Here is a 23731-nt window from a genome sequence, read left to right on the forward strand (position 1 = left end):
TTTTCTTATATCCTCACCAGGCCAAAAACACATCAAAAACTTACAACTATTTCTAAAGAATATTTACAAAATATCGTGTTGTATAAATTTCAGGTACTTGACAAAATCTGTCATGCCCAATACCAGACTATGTTCGTGATGGATATCTTGACATTTACAGGTAACCATGACGATAGAAAATGTGTATGCATACTGTGTAACATTGAAAAGTTATTAATTTTCATTCAACAAGTAGGTTAAGTCCTAGAGTTCAAAAAGATGTAGTCATTCACCAAATGAATGTTTTAAATACATTCCACACCTTATTTAAACTGAACATAGCATCATCATCATATCACACTTAACTCAAAATCTTGTACTCCACTTCTCCTAAGCGGCAAGGCTAATAGTAAAACTGTCCACGCTAAGTCATTTTTTAACTTCCTTTTAGAGATGTGGCTACAGCATATTTTTTCGTTGAAAGTCTTGCCAATTTTATGTAAATTGAAGTTTTTAATAGTGAACTAGTTCAGAGTGCTAGTAAGTTGGGATAATCATGGACCTAAGTATAAATTTCCCTAATTTATAGGTCCATGGGATAATTATGGTATACTCATTTAGGCCTACTATATAGGTCCATGTATTTATATTTGTCATCAAGCTTAACTGGAAACTAAGGAGTACTAGGTTAGGATAATAGGGTGGAATTAGGAAAATACTTTATTGGTCATGAAAATTCATTTTTATAGGTTAGCTGCCCTTGAAATTGAACTAATTCATTGCTTTGTATTATTCAATTCTGTAGGTTTTAGTAATTTAAGTGCAGTTCATCCTGTTGCAATGACAATAAAAATATGTTATGTTTATTCCTGAATAAAATTACATATTTCACTTAATTTGATTTGATTTATTCAATGCAGCGAAACAAAAATTACTGAATAATAAATACACAAATGCCAAGGATTTTCAAACTTTTCATACATCTTGGTGACAGCAAATAAAGATTAGGAAACAGGCAACCATGCAATGGCGTACCACACAGGGCAAAGGTCCAACAGGCAACCATGCAATGGCGTATCACACAGGGCAAAGGCCCCAATAGGCTACCATGCAATGGCGTATCGCACAGGGCAAAGGCCCCAACAGGCTACCATGCAATGGCGTATCACACAGGGCAAAGGCCCCAACAGGCAACCATGCAATGGCGTATCACACAGGGCAAAGGCCCCAACAGGCTACCATGCAATGGCGTATCACACAGGGCAAAGGCCCCAACAGGCTACCATGCAATGGCGTATCACACAGGGCAAAGGTCCCTTGTTTAGCATTCCTAAGTGACCCTCCAACACTGGGTAGTTGCATTGGACAGCTAATGCTCTGGGGCCTTTTGTTTAGCACTGCTAAATGGCCCTTCAATGCTTAGTTGTTTTGGACTGCTAATGCTCTGGGCCCCTTGAGCTCTGGGGCCCCTGGATTTAGCCAGTGAGCACTCATAGCCATTATGCCACTAAAAGCATGGCAGTATCTGGCAACAACAAACTGGAGAATCACCAACAGAAATAGCACAATATAGCAACAATAATCAATAAGACAAAGTTTGGAAAAGGCTTTCTTCAAACTGCAACATCAACCAATCAGTCAATCAAACATCAATATCAAAATGGTTCTAGGCATGCACTACATGCCTTACTCGTAGAAAGTGTAATAAAAAACAAATTATTATCAATCTTGGTTTTTTACAGTGAGCCGTGGCGACGTGCCGACTCCACAACTACTCTCTATAGATAACTCTGTTAAAGGTAAATTAAAACACATCATCATCATTATTACTATTCCTACTTCATTATGAAATTAAGTAATTTCTTAATAATCTGACTAAAGGATTTGAATTTTAAAAGAGCGAGTCTAGACGACAAAGACAATAATAGCAAACAAATATTTTTTTACAGATCGAGGTTTCATTATAAATGTTGTCTCATTAAAGGCATCCTAATAATAGGAGAATTGGACATTTGTGTCTGGACCTGGCAGACTAGTGCACAGAAGAAAGAAATAATATTTGTCTGTTTTGACTTGCTATGGAAAGAAAGTTACTATATATATTACAGTTGCCACAAAATTAGCTCTTAATTGATGAAAATTATTATCAATTATTGATGGTAGAAAAAGATATTTATGACATTTTATTCACACATGAAAGACTAGTAAATTACTAATACAGAAAAAAAATTAAATCAATTTCTTTTTAGTGTTAAAATTAAAGTATCTTTATAACACATGTAGTCGTAAAATTTGCTCTTAATTTATGCAAATAAATGTTGATACTTAGAGTTTGTCAAGTAGCATCTAGATTAAGAAAGTGCTTATTCCAATAACTGTCAATTTTACAATACTACTCGGTTAATTAAGAGAGCATGTTCATACATTCTAACAGTTGTTTACCATGTGACTAGCATTCTATGCCATTAGATAAGTTTGGTGTTAAATTCAAGCGTGATCAACTATTAGAGGTGTCAGCACAGATATCTGATCAAATGTCAATTCGTTTTAAAATTAGTCAACGTAGTAATTCATTGAATTATATCGTATTTGAAGATATGTCGATTTATTTGCCGACGAACGAAATAGCACCCAATGGACATCGGTAGTGTGCTACGTGCTGCTTGCATACGTGAGTAATTATCCAACTGGGAGTTTAAAAACCAACCCTCTCGTGCTTTTGATTTTCCGACGGAGAGTGTGTTCCACGGCAAACAATTTCTTCAATACGTCACGTTTATGAATTTCCAGATGAAGAATGTTGTCGTAAAACCTTAAGTATAATTTACCATGAACCGACAAAGACTAATAATTATGGCATTGTGCTCAAACATATTGAAATATCATCTGGCACAAAAAAATAGAAATGGCAACTGAAATTGATTTTTGTAACAAATAAGTAAAACAATGAAAGAGAATGTACAATACATTCTATTTTCAGATTCAACTTCCTACTTTCCACTATTTATCAAACTTACTGTTCACAAATGAAAGTTTTGTTTTTTTTAATATGTTTTTCCAACGAATATAACTTGCAATTTACATAGCAGTTGTAAACCAGCCTAGTCTACACTAGCAAACTTTAGTTTCAAACTCTAAAGTTCGCCAACAAAAGTTTTCCAAAATTTGATAGCGTAATTACAACTGGTCTACATTGGCAGACCCGTTTTGCCAAACTGTAATTTGAGTTGCTCATTTTGCAAACTGTAATTTAGGGGTGTACACTAGAGCTTTTAGTTTGTGAACCTTCTTAACAACTAGTTTTTCTAAAGTTTGTGAAATATAATCAATTGGACATGATGGTGGGACAAATTGACAGCCTCCAGTAACTAGTGTTTATAAAAACCAAGAACTAATTAATAATTAAAAGTCCTTGAACAATGGGGTCTACAAAGAATACAAGGCTCTTGCAAATTATCATTTAATACTAAAATGTATAATCTTCTAAACTTAAAAACAAACAAAAAACTGAGTTTGAAAAATGAATTAGATTAAGAATTTCTTAGATGTTGACCAAGTTTATTGAATGTGTCACTCTGTCTGCATTGCAGTAATCAACAAATTCATAAACATAGTAATATTAGATATTGGTTATTAATAATTCATAATAAAATTGAGTCAAGAACAATACAAGTAGGTCATATGATATTTACAATTTGGAGACGTTAATCTTTTGACATTTAATTTTAATTTACATGTGGTGTTAATTTAGAGGCTATAATGTATCAATGTTAACAACATTATACATAAATAATAAGTGTTGAGGTGGTACTATTTGCAATTCGCAGAAACAGTTTTATTTTCATTTTATTCCTTTCAGAGAAATATAAAAGTGGAAAACTGGAAAGAAACAAAAGCTATCAACAACAACATCGACCAATGGTGTGCTGCTCTCGCTTGTCTGCCCAACCTAAGGGCATGTCTACAACCCAAAGGGCGTGTCTTTATAACTCTAATAATAATTAATGACACCACCCAGGTTGTGTAGATCCATTATCCCACTGAGGGAAATATTAACAGATACTTGCCTGATTAGAGGTGAAATATAACAATGAATAATTACACAAACAGTGGTTGGTTATATCTCGCTCTTTGAGGAGAAAGGGCTATTTTCAGTTTATCCAGGTAAGCTAAGCACAAAATAGACTGTAGAATATTACAAATTAATCAAAACTATAAATAACGAAGCAAATCATAGTACAGTATGTATCATTAATCTTCAAAATGATTAAGAAAGATAAAACCTGTTGCAGGTGTCTTCATAATGTTTAATGACCTACGTTTTTGTAGTTTTAACAATTAAAAAAGAAAAATGTCCTACAGTATGCAGATGTTCTTGAAGCTGGCATTGACACCATTTTAAAAGCGTTTTAATTAATAATTTCAAATGCTATGTTAACATGTACATGGTAAAGAAATTAATTTTTTTCATTTATTTTATGACAGTTTGGAGACAAGTCTTGTGGTGTGGCCAGATAGTCACATATGTAGCCATATCTAGTGGCTAATAAAGCGGCCTGCCCCCCCCCCCCCCCCTAAATAATCACAAAGACACAAGAAGCTCTACACAAACAAAGTCTTATTACAAGTTTTTGAGAGTGGAGTTGTTTTGTCATGAGAAAAAAATCTTTGGCATCTGACAGGATTTGAACCCAGGACCCTGGGATGCCAAGCATCTAAACCACTAAGACAGCTCCACTCTAAATACTTAGCTTAGTGCAGTACCATCTCAGCAACTTTATGCTATAGGTTACATAGGTTACAGTTCAGCTACCTATACCTATCATTATTTATTGAGATAGATAAATATGTCCTCTTATCAAACTTCTACATTTGAAACTTTATACAACGAAAAATAACCTTTTAATTCCTATTACATTAGCAATAAACAATGATCGGTACTAATGCCTGGTGCCTCGTTGTCTTATCAAAAATGTTTGGAAGATCTAATACAAATACAATACTGTAATAAATGAGAATGGCTTTTCAAAAACCCAACGGATAATCTTGATTGATGTTGTTTCAGGGAATCGATTTGATCGAAGAAGATACAAGAGATTAGAATTATGATTGGTCAGGACAATGTACAGTATTGGGTTCCATCTACTTTTTCAATTACTAACATAACCGGTCACTACATACATTGCTGCATTATGTAACCAAGTGTAAAGCTCTGTCTACACTATCAAACTTTATGTGACAAAAAAATGTGATGTGATATGGCCATGATGATGTCATATCACTAAAATATTTGGACATACCGTATTTGGGTACATTATACTTGTTTTGTCAAACTTGTTACTTCTGTAGACAGAGCTTAAGTAAAATTACTAGTCACATACACACATGTACACATACATGTAAAATATTGTGTAAAATACTTGTACTTGTAATACAAAATAGAGAGAGCAGTAGAGGCCAGGATATTTAGTATTTTGGCCCATATTGAAGCAAAAAATAACTCAAGATTGTATTAGTATTCGTGATGTCATCAATAAATCAATATGCATGTTTTGTACAAAAACGATAACAAAATTTGATTTTGCCAAGTAATAATGTATACAGTACAAAAATTATGTATGAACGATAAAGTTTTCAATAAAAATCTATGTATTATGTAAGCATTGAAATTAAGAGTAATTTGATTTAAAACAATATTAATGATTGTGACATTTAAACTAATTTTATTTATGATTTTAATATTTTTAATTATTCAATTTTTAATTAATTCATTGATTCATCAATATTTACTTATTTATTTAATCAAATTATTCAACTTTAAATATATACACATTTAGAAATATAAAATTCTAAGAATTAAAATATAAATAATTTATCAAACTATGATCCAGTTCCTATCCAGACTATCAAAATCTGTAATTAAATAATAATGGTCATCTATCTTGTCTTGACCATATTTTCTTTATCTCTATATTTTTTCTTTTATTTATTTGTTGGTATTTTTTTAATCTGCCATGACCATATTAATTTCCTACTTAGATAATGAAGTTGGGATATGCGTAATTTTAACCCGTTCAAAAGAGCCGTAAATGTACAAGGAACAAACAAAGTACAATTTTTTTTAATAATCTAAAACCAGATAAATAAGACAAAAAATACTTACAATCATTTTTTGAGACATTTCACATTGGTACAGAGTTCCAACTAATTCCTGTAACAAGACCATATTATATAAACTATTTAAAAACTTTTTCAAAACTTGTTCAAAATACAGAAATTTACTTATGTACTATTATAACTAATGCTTCTATTCTATAACGTCCAATTATTATCAATATGAATACGACATGAACCAAACAACAATTAATGGAATGCAATGCATTGTAACCCGCTGGAGTACGGAGCATTCCCGGTAGACATAACAAGAAGGAAACGAGGCAAGAAAGGATTCGGGTAAAAATGAGGAAAAGTGTTAATAAATGTCCACTCCCCTCCATTATTCTTGCCAAAGTTAGATGGCTACCAAATAAAATTGATGAAATTAGCAGTAATATTTACAGGAGTTTTGTGATGTTAATTTAATGTGTTTTAGCGAGACCTGGCTGGGGGTAGATGTTCCCGATAGTGCATTACAGATACCAAATTATGAGCTTATTAGAGGTTACAGAACAAGAGAATCGGACAAAAACAGAGGTGGTGGTGTATGTCTTTACTTCAACAATAAATGGTGCAATAATTGATTCGTTAAAGAAAGTTATTGTTCACCAGACAGAGTTGATTATAGTTGGTTTGCGGCCATTCTATTTGCCGCGTGAATTCACCCAGGTATTTGTTGTTGTCACCCAAATGCAAATGAGGCGATTGCAAAAAAAAAAGTTAAGACGCAGGCTAAACGATATCGAAAATAAATCACCGGATTCAATTTAACTCGTACTGGGTGATTTTAACAAATGCCACTTTAACTATCTGGGTTATGAGCAATATATTACCAAACCAACTAGAGGCGCTCGATCTTAGACAAATGTTTCGGAAACATTAAGTGTGAATATAATGTGAAATCTCGAGTGCTACTTGCAGCATCTGATCATAATACAATGTGTATGTTGCTGAAATACAGACAACGTGTTAAGCAATTCAAGCCAATCACAATCGACTACCGCGCCTGGACTGAAGATGCAGTGGATACACTACGCGGTTGCTTCGAATGTACTGACTGATAACAATATTGACACTAATGTTACTGCTGTAAATGAGTACATTAAATATTGTGTAGGAAATGTGATCCCAATCAAATACAAGAAAGTGTACGCAACAAACCATGAATGTCGAGAAACATCAGACTGCTATTAATTGAGAAACAACAGGCTTTTGCAGATAACAAAAGCAGTGTTGTTAAACAGAAACAAAAAGAAATCAACAAGTTAATCCAATCCAGTAAAGCTGAATATGGTAGAACTCTTGAAAATAAAATTAAGAACTGCGATAGTCGTGGAGCATGGAAGGCAATGCGAACAATGTCTGGTATTAACTGTAAACAAAGTAATGACAATAGTAATAATAACAATTTTAATTATAACCTCGCAAATGACCTAAATGAATTTTACTGCCGATTTGATAAACATGATTTTAGCAATAACATAAGTGCAATAACAAGGTCATTAGAAAACGAAACAAAAAGCGAATCCACTAGTTGAAGTATCGATGAAATTTTAGTCGGGCGCGTGTTCTTAGGTGTTAAGGTGAACAAAGCTACGGGCCCTGACGGTATTAGCAATAAAGTGCTGAAGTTCTGTAGTCACCAACTCTCCCCAGTATACAACTATTGATACTGTAGTTATCCCAACTATTTGGAAGACTTCATTAATAGCACCATTGCCTAAAACTAAATAAATTACTTTCCTAAACGATTACCGTTTCGTAGCTATACGTTATACGTTCTAATGTTTAACTTAACTTGTTACTATGGTAACACGTATGAATACAATAAAAAGCAATTTGAACGCATAGTTAAAAGAGCTAAGAAATGCATAAATGGAGATAATAATCTTCCTAGTGTTATGGAAATGTATGATAATCGAATGGAACAAAAAAGAATTGCAATTATGAACGATGACATTCATCCACTCCGTACATCCTTCGTGTTTAATCGTACTGGGTGTAGACTAAGAGTACCATCAAGGTTACGGACAGCACGGTACCGACTATCGTTTGTCCCACAATGCATATTTAAATATAATGACAACAACACAAATAGTTGTATTTTCGAACACCTGCAACGCCTGATTGCATTTATCCTCTGTACATATTTTATTGTTCTGTGTATTTTACTTTGTGTTTTAACATTTTACTGATTTTATTCTATTTTTATAGTATGTTGCCATGAGAAAAACCAATTTTAAATCTTTCGTTAACAAACTATTTGACAATAAAGTTATCTTGTATCTTGTATGACAAGTTAACTAAAATTTGAATTTAAATACATTTATTGGAAGATCCAATCTAAAGCTCTGTCTACACTATCAAACTAATTTGACAAAAAAAAGATTTATGTGCCCAAATATGGTAGTGGTATGCCCAAATATGGTAGTGATATGACATCATCATGTCCATATATGGGCACATCACATATTTTTGTCACATAAAGTTTGATAGTATACACATAGTTTAACATACACCAGTTTACTATTTTTCTCCACAAACAATTACAACTTATATTTCTGATAACATACGTATTATTTAATGAATTAACGTGAATGCCAGTAAAATCAACAATATTTAATAAAATTCTGGATTACATAAAACATTGATTTACAATTTTAAATGCCAGAAAATTAAGAAAAATACAAGTTAAAAGTTTTCTCTATATCAAAAAAAAAAATACAAATCTATAAACTTGACATTTAGTTTTAAATTTTTTGCCTAATATGTGATGAATTCTTCCCCGAGGATTTGTTAATTTTGACTACAAGAACAAAATGCCAAAAAAAATGAATTACTTGTGCTTATAGGTGACATCCTAAAGCATCATGTTGATAGTATTCAACAACTCAAGCAAGTGACAAACTCAACAAAATAGCCGATGGGTAAAATTATAATAATTGCAAATTGCAAAACAACAGCGATATAGACATATATGTTTACTAAAACAAATTAAATGCATGTTTCTACCTCAATACATTTACAGATACTCTTCATTTGACACAAGAAAATTAGTTTTAACAAAATGAGGGTCACTTGAATTCATGTTTAAAAGTTATTATCTTAAAAGAAACATCATAACAAGAATAAAGTTTGATCCTCAAACTTCAAGTACAAATATGAATTAGTTTAGATGGTAAAAAAGAGCGATTACAAGATTCTTTCAGCGTCCTAGTTTGTGTGATAAACAATCTAAATTTGAAGATTTAAAGCCACCTTCTTCTTCAACATCTGGAATATTTGCCGACAAAATGGTTTTGTTATCCAGAATATTAGTTGGATCGTTGAATCAATAACACAAAGTGGACGCTTTTACGTTACAGCGGATATTATTATACTTTAGATTTTAAAAGATAACAATAATTTTGAAGGTTTTACGAGAAACTTCTGATTAATGACAAAATATTAAGCTTCAGAAATGGGTAGTTATAAGTTTATAAAAACAGTCTTGGAAAGAAGTTTTATATGTTTTTATTCATAATTCCTAATCTTTATGAAGTAATCGATAGATTCGGCAGAGTTTAAAATCTAAACATACATTAAACAGATATCAAGAATAAACTTTTTTAAATAACAATAAAAGTAAACTTTAAACTAAAACAAAATATCACTGTACTGACAGCAATTACCTAAAGGGCAGTATTTATATTGGAGATTAGTTTTTGGGAGCCACCTTTTTTATGTAAATATTATTCAAATTACTTCTGTTCAAACTAGTATCTTAGTGGCGTCTTTTGCTATTAGACTTAAATAATGCCTTGAAGGAGAAAAGTATCTAAAGGTGTTTTTCTTAGAAGATTTTAAATTAAACAAAATTGGTTATATGAAATCTGACATAATGACAAGGATAACGACATTTTATAGTCATGTGTTTGTCATGTGACTTACTTCATTCAAATGCTTAGCAACATGACCACGTCCACATCCTAAATCAAGAGCTATGTCAAACTTTCTGGGAAAAAAAATAACTGTTATGTTTTAACGTGTGGATTATCAAAGACAATACAATGATTTTATTTGTTCGTTTTCATGAATAAACATCATCATTGTTTTTGATCAGATTTATAATTACCTTGTAACATCACGCAATCTGTCAACTAGCCTATAAGCTACCTGCAAACAAATAAAAAACACAATAAAACAAGAGGCATCCGATATAAAATCAACAAATTATCAAAAAAATCCACATTATTGTACAATCAATCAATAAGATAATATCAAAATAATGTCATTAAAATATTATGCACACCTCATCTTTCAAATAATCGTACACATGGACGTCTGCTGCCATCGCAGCCCTATCGCGTTGCATCTGTTTGGTTTTCCGATCAAATACATTCATTGTATGTTCAGTTGATGAATGCTGCCATTTTGCTAGGATCATGAAATTCGAATTAAATTTTTGTATCCATTTTGACCTTTGGCAAACAAATTCATTTGATAAACAAATATTTGAGGAATTGGTAAAATATCTATGTTGTGTTAAATTGTTGCAATATACTGATAGTGTCTTAACACACTGTGTTCTGGTTTTATAACATTGTGTCCATCGTCGTTGTGTGTTGCATATATGCAACAATCTCCTTTGAATGCATGACATCTTGACAACAACTTTATTAAACATTCATCTGTTGGAAGAAAAAAAAGAAACTTGATTTTTGTGCATTAAGCAAATTGCATCGTATAACATGTTTACTACAGAATTATATTTATACATTCACCTATCCTATTGGACTATGTAACAGTACATAGGTCATCAACTATGTACAAGCTTTAGCTTTTTGTTGATGGACCATTTCATCTTTAATCTATTTTTCTTTTCGTTTTGAATAAATAAAATTAATGAAATGAAAAGACTATGTAGTTTTTATATTCAGAAGATATTTCTAATTATAGGAATTTGGGACGTTTTGGTCTTTAAGAAATGATGGTATTGGGCGAGTTGACTGTATTCATGTTTTTCTTCAAAACAAGTATGTTCACCTAATGTGTACTTTTCTTGTTTAATCTATTTCTAATATTTATCATTGTACAAAAGTACTCTTCTGAAGGTTACAAAGGTCATATAGTTTGAAAATGAACCAATAAATAAGAATAATAATGTCTGTTAACTTGAACTAAAAGACTTCTTAAAGGCACAGAATAATGGTTATTTTCCGGCAGGTGATACTAGCTCACATAGAATGCATTATCACTAAACTAACAATATTATAGCCATACATCCGATTCTGAACAATCAACGAAAGTTGTATTTGTAATTAAATGTTATTACTGAAGTTTAAGAACTTTATATAAATTAATTTTTGCTAAATCGCTTAAAATGATTAATTTTAAACACTCAAATAATAAATGTTTTAGATTTTGAAAATTAAGAATTTAAAATTTAGCAGCAAACATTTCACCAATGAAAATGTCAAGCCAGATAAATTATCATATTTATATATTCCATTTTGGTATTAATAATAATGATATAAATGAATAATAATTACTCGGTCGTTTTTTGTTGGTTTTTTTAATAGAAAAAAATATTGTCCTCTTAAGGTTGAATCAACCATTTGACACCGTCAAAAGTGTCCCTGTCCACTTAATAGGAGTATCAAAAGTGTCCCTGTCCACTTAATAGGAGTGTCAAAAGGAGTGTCCCTGTCCACTTAATAGGAGTGTCCAAAAGAGTGTCCCTGTCCACTTAATAGGAGTGTCCAAAGGAGTGTCCCTGTCCACTTAATAGGAGTGTCCAAAGGAGTGTCCCTGTCCACTTAATAGGAGTGTCAAAAGTGTCCCTGTCCACTTAATAGGAGTGTCAAAAGGAGTGTCCCTGTCCACTTAATAGGAGTGTCCAAAAGAGTGTCCCTGTCCACTTAATAGGAGTGTCCAAAAGGAGTGTCCCTGTCCACTTAATAGGAGTGTCAAAAGTGTCCCTGTCCACTTAATAGGAGTGTCAAAAGGAGTGTCCCTGTCCACTTAATAGGAGTGTCCAAAAGGAGTGTCCCTGTCCACTTAATAGGAGTGTCCAAAGGAGTGTCCATGTCCACTTAATAGGAGTGTCCAAAAGGAGTGTCCCTGTCCACTTAATAGGAGTGTCCAAAGGAGTGTCCATGTCCACTTAATAGGAGTGTCCAAAAGGAGTGTCCCTGTCCACTTAATAGGAGTGTCCAAAGGAGTGTCACTGTCCACTTAATAGGAGTGTCAAAAGGAGTGTCCCTGTCCACTTAATAGGAGTGTCCAAAGGAGTGTCCCTGTCCACTTAATAGGAGTGTCCAAAAGGAGTGTCCCTGTCCACTTAATAGGAGTGTCCAAAAGGAGTGTTCCTGTCCACTTAATAGGAGTGTCCAAAGGAGTGTCCCTGTCCACTTAATAGGAGTGTCCAAAAGGAGTGTCCCTGTCCACTTAATATGAGTGTCCAAATGAGTGTCCCTGTCCACTTAATAGGAGTGTCCCTATCCACTTAATAGGAGTGTCCAAAGGAGTGTCCCTGTCCACTTAATAGGAGTGTCCAAAAGGAGTGTCCCTGTCCACTTAATAGGAGTGTCCAAAAGGAGTGTCCCTGTCCACTTAATAGGAGTGTCCAAAAGGAGTGTCCCTGTCCACTTAATAGGAGTGTCAAAAGGAGTGTCCCTGTCCACTTAATAGGAGTGTCAAAAGGAGTGTCCCTGTCCACTTAATAGGAGTGTCAAAAGTGTCCCTGTCCACTTAATAGGAGTGCCAAAAGGAGTGTCCCTGTCCACTTAATAGGAGTGCCAAAAGGAGTGTCCCTATGTCCACTTAATAGGAGTGTCCAAAAGGAGTGTCCCTGTCCACTTAATAGGAGTGTCAAAAGTGTCCCTGTCCACTTAATACGAGTGTCAAAAGGAGTGTCCCTGTCCACTTAATAGGAATGTCAAAAGTGTCCCTGTCCACTTAATAGGAGTGCCAAAAGGAGTGTCCCTGTCCACTTAATAGGAGTGTCCAAAAGGAGTGTCCCTGTCCACTTAATAGGAGTGTCAAAAGTGTCCCTGTCCACTTAATATTGACCCTGTCCACTTAATAGGAGTGCCAAAAGGAGTGTCCCTGTCCACTTAATAGGAGTGTCAAAAGTGTCCCTGTCCACTTAATAGGAGTGACAAAAGGAGTGTGCCTGTCCACTTAATAGGAGTGTCCAAAGGAGTGTCCCTGTCCACTTAATAGGAGTGTCCAAAAGGAGTGTCCCTGTCCACTTAATAAGAGTGTCAAAAGTGTCCCTGTCCACTTAATAGGAGTGTCCAAAAGGAGTGTCCCTGTCCACTTAATAGGAGTGTCCAAAAGGAGTGTCCCTGTCCACTTAATAGGAGTGTCAAAAGTGTCCCTGTCCACTTAATAGGAATGTCCAAAAGGAGTGTCCCTGTCCGCTTAATAGGAGTGTCCAAAGGAGTGTCCCTGTCCACTTAATAGGAGTGTCCAAAAGGAGTGTCCCTGTCCACTTAATAGGAGTGTCAAAAGTGTCCCTGTCCACTTAATAGGAGTGTCCAAAAGGAGTGTCCCTGTCCACTTAATAGGAATGTCAAAAAGGAGTGTCCCTGTCCGCTTAATAGGAGTGTCCAAAGGAGTGTCCCTGTCCACTTAATAGGAGTGTCCAAAAGGAGTGTCCCTGTCCGCTTAATAGGAGTGTCCAAAGGAGTGTCCCTGTCCACTTAATAGGAGTGTCCAAAAGGAGTGTCCCTGTCCACTTAATAGGAGTGTCAAAAGTGTCCCTGTCCACTTAATAGGAATGTCCAAAAGGAGTGTCCCTGTCCGCTTAATAGGAGTGTCCAAAGGAGTGTCCCTGTCCACTTAATAGGAGTGTCCAAAAGGAGTGTCCCTGTCCACTTAATAGGAGTGTCAAAAGTGTCCCTGTCCACTTAATAGGAGTGTCCAAAAGGAGTGTCCCTGTCCACTTAATAGGAGTGTCCAAAAGGAGTGTCCCTGTCCACTTAATAGGAGTGTCCAAAAGGAGTGTCCCTGTCCACTTAATAGGAGTGTCAAAAGGAGTGTCCCTGTCCACTTAATAGGAGTGTCAAAAGGAGTGTCCCTGTCCACTTAATAGGAGAGTCAAAAGTGTCCCTGTCCACTTAATAGGAGTGTCCAAAGGAGTGTCACTGTCCACTTAATAGGAGTGTCCAAAAGGAGTGTCCCTGTCCACTTAATAGGAGTGTCCAAAATGAGTGTCCCTGTCCACTTAATAGGAGTGTCAAAAGTGTCCCTGTCCACTTAATAGGAGTGCCAAAAGGAGTGTCCCTGTCCACTTAATAGGAGTGTCCAAAGGAGTGTCCCTTTCCACTTAATAGGAGTGTCCAAAGTGTCCCTGTCCACTTAATAGGAGTGTCAAAAGTGTCCCTGTCCAATTAATAGGAGTGTCAAAAGGGTCCCTGTCCACTTAATAGGAGTGTCCAAAAGGAGTGTCCCTGTCCACTTAATAGGAGTGTCAAAAGTGTCCCTGTCCACTTAATAGGAGTGTCAAAAGGGTCCCTGTCCACTTAATAGGAGTGTCCCTGTCCACTTAATAGGAGTGTCCCTGTCCACTTAATAGGAGTGTCTAAAAGGAGTGTCCCTGTCCACATAATAGGAGTGTCAAAAGTGTCCCTGTCCACTTAATAGGAGTGTCCGAAAGGAGTGTCCCTGTCCCCTTAATAGGAGTGTCCAAAAGGAGTGTCCCTGTCCACTTAATAGGAGTGTCCAAAAGGAGTGTCCCTGTCCACTTAATAGGAGTGCCAAAAGGAGTGTCCCTGTCCACTTAATAGGAGTGTCAAAAGTGTCCCTGTCCACTTAATAGGAGTGTCCAAAAGGAGTGTCCCTGTCCGCTTAATAGGAGTGTCCAAAAGAAGTGTCCCTGTCCACTTAATAGGAGTGTCCAAAAGGAGTGTCCCTGTCCGCTTAATAGGAGTGTCCCTGTCCACTTAATAGGAGTGTCCAAAAGGAGTGTCCCTGTCCACTTAATAGGAGTGTCCAAAAGGAGTGTCCCTGTCCACTTAATAGGAGTGTCAAAAGAAGGGGCTTTACTGTTATAATTTTAAAATTCAAAAAGATCTATTATCGGAGTCAAACCATGTTCTTAAAGGTTACAACTAAATCTCACTTACTGGTGACAATATTGAGAACAATTTATAGTAACAAAAAGCACTTTGAATAAAAAGGGGGTCAAATATGTCGAAAACACTTTAGTGTTGCAACCATTAGTTCTAATTTTACCTCCAAAAGTACAAACTAAATGGAACCACAAGTAGAAATAAAATAGAGGCATGTTAAGTAGAGGCAAGATGAAATGTTCCAACTTAATGGACGTGTGTGTTAATGCCTCTTTTGTTTTTTGTATCAATTCTAGAAACCGTATCAAATTACCTTTCTGACCACAATTATCTTAAGCAACATTGAAAAAGCTAAAGTAGAGACACATAAATGTCAATACGGATGAAAATACGATATGCAAATCAATTAACCAACTTTACATGAACATTGCGCTAAACACTTACTGCCAATTTAAGTCATCTCACTTCTATTTATCTTTATAAGATCACCTAACATGGTCTCACACCTTCTCAAATTCTACAAACATTTTGGAATTAACTTTCGAGCACTAAAATAACAGAATCCATTAACAATTGAGAGAAGATGTTTTAAATCACGTCTTTCTCAATTAACAAGGCGAATATTATGGCAATTTGCTATATGAACGTGAAATTGAACTTTTTTTTGAACACATCTGAAAATAGCATCGCTTTAGGACATTACAATCAGAATGTCTCTTAAAAGATCACAACGACAAAAAAACTTAATAGAAATATAATTTTGCTATAAAAAGTATTTATCTTTAGCCTAGATATAAACAAGTAATTACTAATACTAGTTAATTCAAGTTTTCTTTATATATTTAAAGTTTAAAATAAAATTTATAAACTTATGACCTTGAAACCAAGTTCATTGTTTTTAGTTACATGGTGAAGATGTGTAATAAATTCCTCAATAAATTATTAAAAACATTCGATATAATATTTATTTGATCATTGACATTTTTTGTTGGAAATGTTGATTTCAAGAGTAATCAACTATTTGGAAAATGAAGCTACTTTAGGCAAAGATTTCCAATATTGGAACCGACATAAGACTCAAACTTTTAACAGTTGAATTATGATTATTGTTTTTTTTTATTTCTTATTTAATGCGTAACACTGTTCATAAAATTCTTAAGTTTTGTTTTATTAAATTTCTCAGAAGACTATTTCAAATTCAGAATATGTTTCAATTTTTCTACCTTCACATTGTCGATGTTTTAATTTAATCTACACATCACTATTTATATAGATAAATTGTTACTTACAGATTACAATTAGAAAATTAACTAAACACTGTTCACTAAATTATATTCTTAACTTTTTTATTAAATATCTTAGAAGACTATTTAAAAATCAGTATATTTCTATTTTTCTACCTTTACGTTAACGATTTTTTAACTTAATCTACACATCACTATTTATATAGATAAATTGTTACTTACAGATTAAAATTATATATAAATACCTCTTGAGATTGTGTACTAGGTTTCTTAATACTACTTGAACAAACAAAATTACCCGATTGAAGAGGGTAAGATTCAAGTCAGTAAACTCATAGAATGTATAATACATGTTGAGATTGTACCTAAGTGGGCATTATATTCACAACATACTACTTATACCGTAATGCCTTAATACTGCAGCATCTCAAGAATGTATGGTTTATTTTATGATAGATTTTCAATAAAAATCTTTTTTTTTTAAATTTAAATTATTAATAGACCTAGGAGGCCTGCCTAGAATATTGTATTGAAAATCAATCAATAACAAACTGTTTCTCTACTACTACTGTAAGTAAATCAGGCAAATCTATAAAGTCAAGTCAAGTCTTCACATATAAGCTATCAAAGAAAATAACTTTTTTATTTGAAAACAATCATTTAATTTATTTATTCAAATTTTTTAAAATTATATCTAAAAAAAGTCAATTTAACTTATTTAAGGGGGTTTTTTTTAAGACCGATTTCCATTCTGTTTTCATAAGTTTCCAAACCCAGGCTAGATGAACCCTATCGAATATTTTGTATGTTAATATATTGGTAAATTTAACTTTCATAAAGGTCCACCTTTTATTATTTTAAATAACATTCTAATTTAATGATAGCTGTGTTTAATATACTGTAGTTATATAAGTATGTAACTGTATTTAGTAGCGCTGAAATATTTATAAAAATAGAGGGCGACAAAGCAAAACTAAATAAAGACAGGGTCCTGCTGCCCAAGGCCTAGTATGGTCAGGGAGATGTTTACACCCTGCCCTGCCTGGAATGGTCTTTAGTAGGCCGGCCTATCTAGCCATTCGGATAGCCTACCTAGCCTAAGCCTAAGCAAAAATATACCGTGAATATTCTGCCATTATTGCTACGATAGCTGGAAATGCTGATATCCAGTGGTATCAGTTCATTTAAGCTCTAAGAAATTAAACCTCTCTAGCTAAAAATGAAAAGAACGTCTCACACAACGTGTGCCCATCATCCTCTTTTCATACGTCCTCCATTTTTCGTCGCAAATTAAACAAAATAGTAGAGCGCCCTCAGTAGTTTATCTTCTGACAAATAAAATATTATAACAAAAATGTTGAAATGAAAAAAATAAATCAATTTATTGTGTTGACAAAGATTTGAGGAGAAAAACAGAAGAATTCCTTCAATAAAAGGATGAATTGAGGATGAAAGGGCAGGTACATAAAATTCAATGATGGATACAGGCCTATAACCTAATTATCTTTAACTCTTTTTTGTTTTGTACATTTAATTTATTTTGTATAATTGCTTTTTATTGTAAAGGCCTCTTCACAACTAAATATATTGTTTATTATATAAATTTATTTTTTTAAAGATCATAGGACTGCTGACTCTTGTAGTAGTACAGTAATCTTATTTACTTTACCAGTCTCTGACCAATTCATCTCTGTATATCAAAAGTAATAAACAGAATAAAATTAGTTTAATAATACGACAATGACAATAAAAGTGCTTTTCAATATAATAGAAGTGTTTTTATTTGGTACCGTCATAACAATTTTTAAGATTTACAGAATTTTGTATGTATTTAGATTTAATATTAACAGATTTACAATATCTCTGGTATAGATAATTGGATTTCAAACGTTTTACGACCTAGAGCAATGATACGAAAGACGTGTAGAACCTATCTAATCCAGTAGTCCATGTGCTTTATCAATTCAGTCCATGTTGTTTCTTTCACATTCTTCGATTTAGGACACCAGGACATCGTTTTATTATCATCTAAAAAACAGCAGAAAATGCTGTACATTGTGGAAATGTAGTTAATGAACAAACAACTCAATATTAAAGGTACCACTACATAAAGAAACAATCTACGTTCCGCATTAAGAATCTCGGTATAAATGTTATTTTTCATTCTCAAATATTTAAACTAGAAATTGCAAGTGAGTGCTGTGAGAATTACAATATTTACGATAACGTTGCCTAGTGAGGGATCATGTCAACTGCAGTAACTGCAGTAGAACAATTCTGATATGATCCTATTACAATAATTGTGTAGTATTTAGCAATCTTATCAAACCAAAGATGAATAGTGTAATAGATTGATTCAAGTTGATAAGTGGACATAAAATAACATTAAACAACAAACACAACATTTTCATGTTTGATAAAACTAAACATTATCAATTATCCAACATGATTGATTGAGTCAATCATTAATATTAACATCATTATAGATAATTATGATAATTTATTTAGAATAACTACATTAATTGGAATATAATTTAGCATCATTTTTAGCATTTTTAGACATTAACAACATAATTAAATATTTTTGAAGAATCTTATTTTAAACCATAGTTAAAATTTCCTAGATTTTCAAATTGAAAAAAAAATTGTTTCTAGTTTAAAAGCTTGGTGCAAGAACTTGATTGGTCAAATTATGTTACATGTAAGAACATGATTGGTCAAATTCTGTTACATGTAAGAACATGATTGGTCAAATTCTGTTACATGTAAGAACATGATTGGTCAAATTCTGTTACATGTAAGAACATGATTGGTCAAATTCTGTTACATGTAAGGCGTCCTTACATTTAGTCTTGATGGGAAACAAGCTCTACTAGACCTACTGTACATGATCCACATCAATGTAAAGGTAGTTGAAAATAAAATAATTTGTTACATACAAATGTAACTACCGTTCCAGATTATTCTAAATAATTATAACATTAACAAAATCATTATTATGTTTTCTTTAAACATTCACAAGAATATAATAAAAATGTAACTTGTATATTAATATACAGTATACAATTTCAGTACAAATCAATAGCCTTCAGTAACTTCTGCATATATATTACATTTTTCATGGCAACCAATTCATGAGCTGTCCTTTCAGAAAAATGATATTACACATTTGCAGTTAAACTGATCAGAATTATGAATTTAAATTTGCTATTACATTTGTCCATGTTATTTTAGACCACTCCTTGCCATAGCCACTCCTTGCCCCGGCCACTCCTATTAGTCAGATGCCGGTTAGCACTTTATATAATTCCTGTTATGTAACACTTGATTTTAAAAAAACATATATTGATGTATAAACTCAACATAGTCATCTACAAAAACAGTTTAATTAAGATTATGTGAAAAAAATTTCAATAAAAAAAAGTGCAAAGAATAATTAGAAAAATTACATCAACTACTATCCCTCATTTCATTGGCGTACCTAACTGTATTATGGAGTCTATTCAACTTTCATATCTTTGGTAATAATAGATGTCACACATGCACTTACAATTTAGCAGTCTTGTAATTTGGTTTTGATTTCATTACCCAATTATCAATTCAAAACAGCATGTGCAAAAATAAAACAGATAATTAGCCAATTAATTTTATATTGAAAAGTCAGCAATTAAGTTCATTCAACATGATAGTGTAAGAGAATTTTTATTCCTTTAAAAACCAAGTTCACTCTGCAAAGGCTAATTTACACAGACAAGCGGTAATGGTATATGTTATTCCTTATGCCTTTAATGATAAAATGTTTAATTAATGTATGTCTGTATGAATCATGATGAATTAACAATAAACTATAATTTGGTAAAAGCAATCTATAACATCTTCTGGTTATTATAATAATATGTGTCATAAATATATCAGAACACAACATTACTGTGTATTAAAATTCAAGGAAATAACAAACATCAAAAATACATGATCAACCGAGTAAAATGGTCAAAACACATGGTTAAATGGTCAAAACACATTTGGCAAACATATATGTATTTAAACCATTCTTTAACAGTTACCAATCTTTCAATTGAAATGTTCCGAACAAGGGTCAAATAACCAAGCTAAAAACGTGAGGCAAAAAACACAATTATTAAACATACCACTATATAATATATATAACGTTGTATTTCTTTACACTTTCAAACACTATAATTTCCTCTGGAATGTAATTGCACACAACAAACCACGCCTCAAATAATGTGTCTTCAGAAACTAAACTACATATACAACTATACAAATTATATTCCAAGCACACGATTTCACAATGGTAAAATCCAGTTTGCAAATGGTACATTCCACTGTTTACACACATGTGCAGATGGTACATTCCACTGTTTACACACACGTGTGAATGGTACATTCCAGTTTTACACACATGTGTGAATGGCATATTCCAGTTTTACACACGTGTGAATGGCACATTCCAGTTTTACACATGTGTGAATGGCACATTCCAGTATTACACACATGTGTGAATGGTACATTCCAGTTTTACACACATGTGTGAATGGCACATTCCAGTATTACACACATGTGTGAATGGTACATTCCAATGTATTGGCAAATGGAATAATCATCTCTCGTCTTTAAACAAATTTTATATTATAATCATTATAAGCTTTTGGAAGAGATTACTTGAAATATTTCAATTTGCAGTTAACCATTTACATCATGTGCACTGTGTACATTACATTATCCATTATCAAGATGACTTCATGACAGTTATCACCATGCCTACCAATGTCAAAGGTCAAGTATTACTTGACATCAGTGACATTTGGTCTAATAGTTGATTCAGATAGAATGTAACCACCATGTCATTTAAATCCACTTGATCTCAATCAACATCTGATTGGGTAATACTGCACCTAGGTTAAAGGTCATTTAACTTCAAGTAGTTTAATCACACTTCCAACATCTTGCAACATGTCTGCATCTTTATTGTGGATTTTTTAACACACGCTTCTGTCGGAAATCATACACTTGACGACAAAGAAAAACGCACGACGGGTCAGCATCAACCGGGGGGAGGCGATGAGAACGATAGTAACCACCAACTAATTCTGGAACACATACATGCGCCTTCTTAACGCCCTCTTGCCTCATTTTTAATTGGCATTTGTATCTGAAAATATTAAAGATGTCAAATTAAACAGTAATTTTAATAATATTTTAAAACATTTAATCGGGAGCTTGCAATTTTCGTCCAATTTAGGTCAGGTCAAAATGATGTGTCATCGGTCGTCACCTGGACCTACAAACCATCAAACCTGTGTCTAGCTAAGGAGCGAGGACACACGTCCCAAAATCTTCGCATGCACACAATGAACTAAACATGACGTAGTTTGGTCAGCGGTTATCGCAAACATTCAAATATGTTTTTCCAGATCGGTGCTAGCATCTATATTTGTATAACAATAATGGTTGATGATGAACTACAGTACTACCTTTAAAGAATGGTTGTGAGCAATGGTTGTGAGCAATGGTTGTGAGCAATGGTTGTGAGCAATGGTTGTGAGCAATGGTTGTGAGCAATGGTTGTGAGCAATGGTTGTGAGCAATGGTTGTGAGCAATGGTTGTGAGCAATGGTTGTGAGCAATGGTTGTGAGCAATGGTTGTGAGCAATGGTTGTGAGCAATGGTTGTGAGCAATTACTGGCATAGATGCTTATGGTAATATGAATGATATATAAAGTGATGGACATACAGTATATGGTGTTTAGGAAATACAGTAAAACTCCTCTTTTGGGACATTCCTATAATATAACGATGGTTATACCTATTAACACTCACCTGCAGTATTCCCCTAATGTAAGAACATAGCATTTGTCCTCCACACAAGCTACGCTGTTTGTGTCCAGGTGCTTACATGCAAACAACTCATTCTAAAAATAGAAACATTATTAAATTAACTTTTTAACAAACCAATCGGGATAAAAAAATGCTCCCTTGACAAATTCGAAACTGGAAACTACTCTTTTTTTGGGTAGAATAATTTTTTATTTATTTATTTTTTTACTTAAATGCTTCAATTTCAAAAAGAAATATTTATGATTGATTCAGTAAAAATATCTACCAAATTGACTTACTTCTAGATGCTGAGGTCGTCGTCCAGTCTCTGTGTGTTCAGGTCGATAGTACCAGAGCAAATTTATCATAATTTCACCTAAAAAAGATAATAAATTGTGTGTATTTATTGATAATTCTGACACAATAAAATGAAGACAGGTATGACAACAAAACCTTTTGGTAGATGTAAAAATTTAAATTTAAGAGTAAGATAATAAAAGAATTCATTGTTCTATCCATGGTTAATATTACTAATACTGTCTATGTACTATTGACTATTGGTGATACAGAATTGAATTACAGAGTGATACAATCAGCATTGTGTGTTGATAGCAAACTGTGAATTGTTAACACTCTATCTAACTGACTTCCTTTTAATAGATCAATGGTGACATAACCACATGTGTGTTGGGTTAATAAATGATAAGGGCCTCAAGCAATTGCCAAGTCATATATCACTATTAGTACTGTATTACTAAATCTTTTAATTCCACTAAACACCATTCATTTTCCAAACCCTGTACTTGTCTGAAACATCATTATGAGTGATGAATATTTAATAATTGTGCTGTTCCAATTATTATGATACACATTTTATTTCTGTTAACACATACATTTTGTTCCTATAATGAAAAGGTTACTAAGTACACACGTCACCTTACACATCATATCCTTCTAGTGCCTACTCTCTATCTACACAATAATATAATAATAATAACAACTTTATTTAAAAACAGATGCAACACTTGAATCACCATATTGGTGTTTTTCACAAGGCCGTTACTTACTACAAAACTATTTATACTATTACACAAGTTATAATTTACAGTACAAAAAAAAAAAAAAAAAAAAAGATTTCATGAAATATATAGAGTTTCAAGTATATTTTATCTTTGGTCATTTATAATTTTTTTAAATATATGTATTAGGAGCTGTAATTGCATTTGAGTTTATAGCATTTAAACTATTCCATAGCTTTGCGCCAGAATACGAGAAACTTTTCTTTTTATACTCAGTGTTTGCCTTATGTAAACTTAGAATATCTTTTGATCTAGTATTATATGTTTGTTTGCGTTCATAGAATCTGTTTCTTAAGTAGGATGGTGTCAAGTTATTCATTATTTTATACATTGTGACTGCTTCGTTGTAATATTGTTTTTCTTCTAAATTAGGCCA

At 33.2% G+C, this 23731-nt stretch overlaps 2 protein-coding genes across 3 annotated transcripts in view; both read right to left on the bottom strand.

Moving 5' to 3' along the window:
* Window positions 1-17717, bottom strand: part of LOC140060730 (arginine-hydroxylase NDUFAF5, mitochondrial-like) — a 57215-nt gene extending 39498 nt beyond the window's left edge. Inside the window, exons 1-5 of one of the 2 annotated variants that reach the window (XM_072107066.1) lie at window positions 17676-17717; window positions 10427-10805; window positions 10250-10290; window positions 10066-10129; window positions 6143-6190 (exon numbers count right to left, since the gene is read on the bottom strand). In XM_072107066.1, the coding sequence (XP_071963167.1) occupies window positions 6143-6190; window positions 10066-10129; window positions 10250-10290; window positions 10427-10801 (528 nt within the window). In that variant the 5' untranslated portion in view covers window positions 10802-10805; window positions 17676-17717. Of the gene's footprint in view, window positions 1-6142; window positions 6191-10065; window positions 10130-10249; window positions 10291-10426; window positions 10806-17557 lie in introns of both variants that reach the window. The other variant, XM_072107065.1, reaches the window with a different exon arrangement.
* A 477-nt stretch (window positions 17718-18194) lies between these two features.
* LOC140060499 (uncharacterized) overlaps window positions 18195-23731 on the bottom strand; it is a 32194-nt gene continuing 26657 nt past the window's right edge. The window contains exons 5-7 of the mRNA XM_072106746.1: window positions 22576-22652; window positions 22280-22371; window positions 18195-21611 (exon numbers count right to left, since the gene is read on the bottom strand). Of these exons, the coding sequence (XP_071962847.1) occupies window positions 21425-21611; window positions 22280-22371; window positions 22576-22652 (356 nt within the window). The 3' untranslated portion in view covers window positions 18195-21424. The remainder of the gene's footprint in view (window positions 21612-22279; window positions 22372-22575; window positions 22653-23731) is intronic.

This window comes from Antedon mediterranea, chromosome 10 (assembly GCF_964355755.1).
Source record: "Antedon mediterranea chromosome 10, ecAntMedi1.1, whole genome shotgun sequence".
Taxonomy (NCBI): domain Eukaryota; kingdom Metazoa; phylum Echinodermata; class Crinoidea; order Comatulida; family Antedonidae; genus Antedon; species Antedon mediterranea.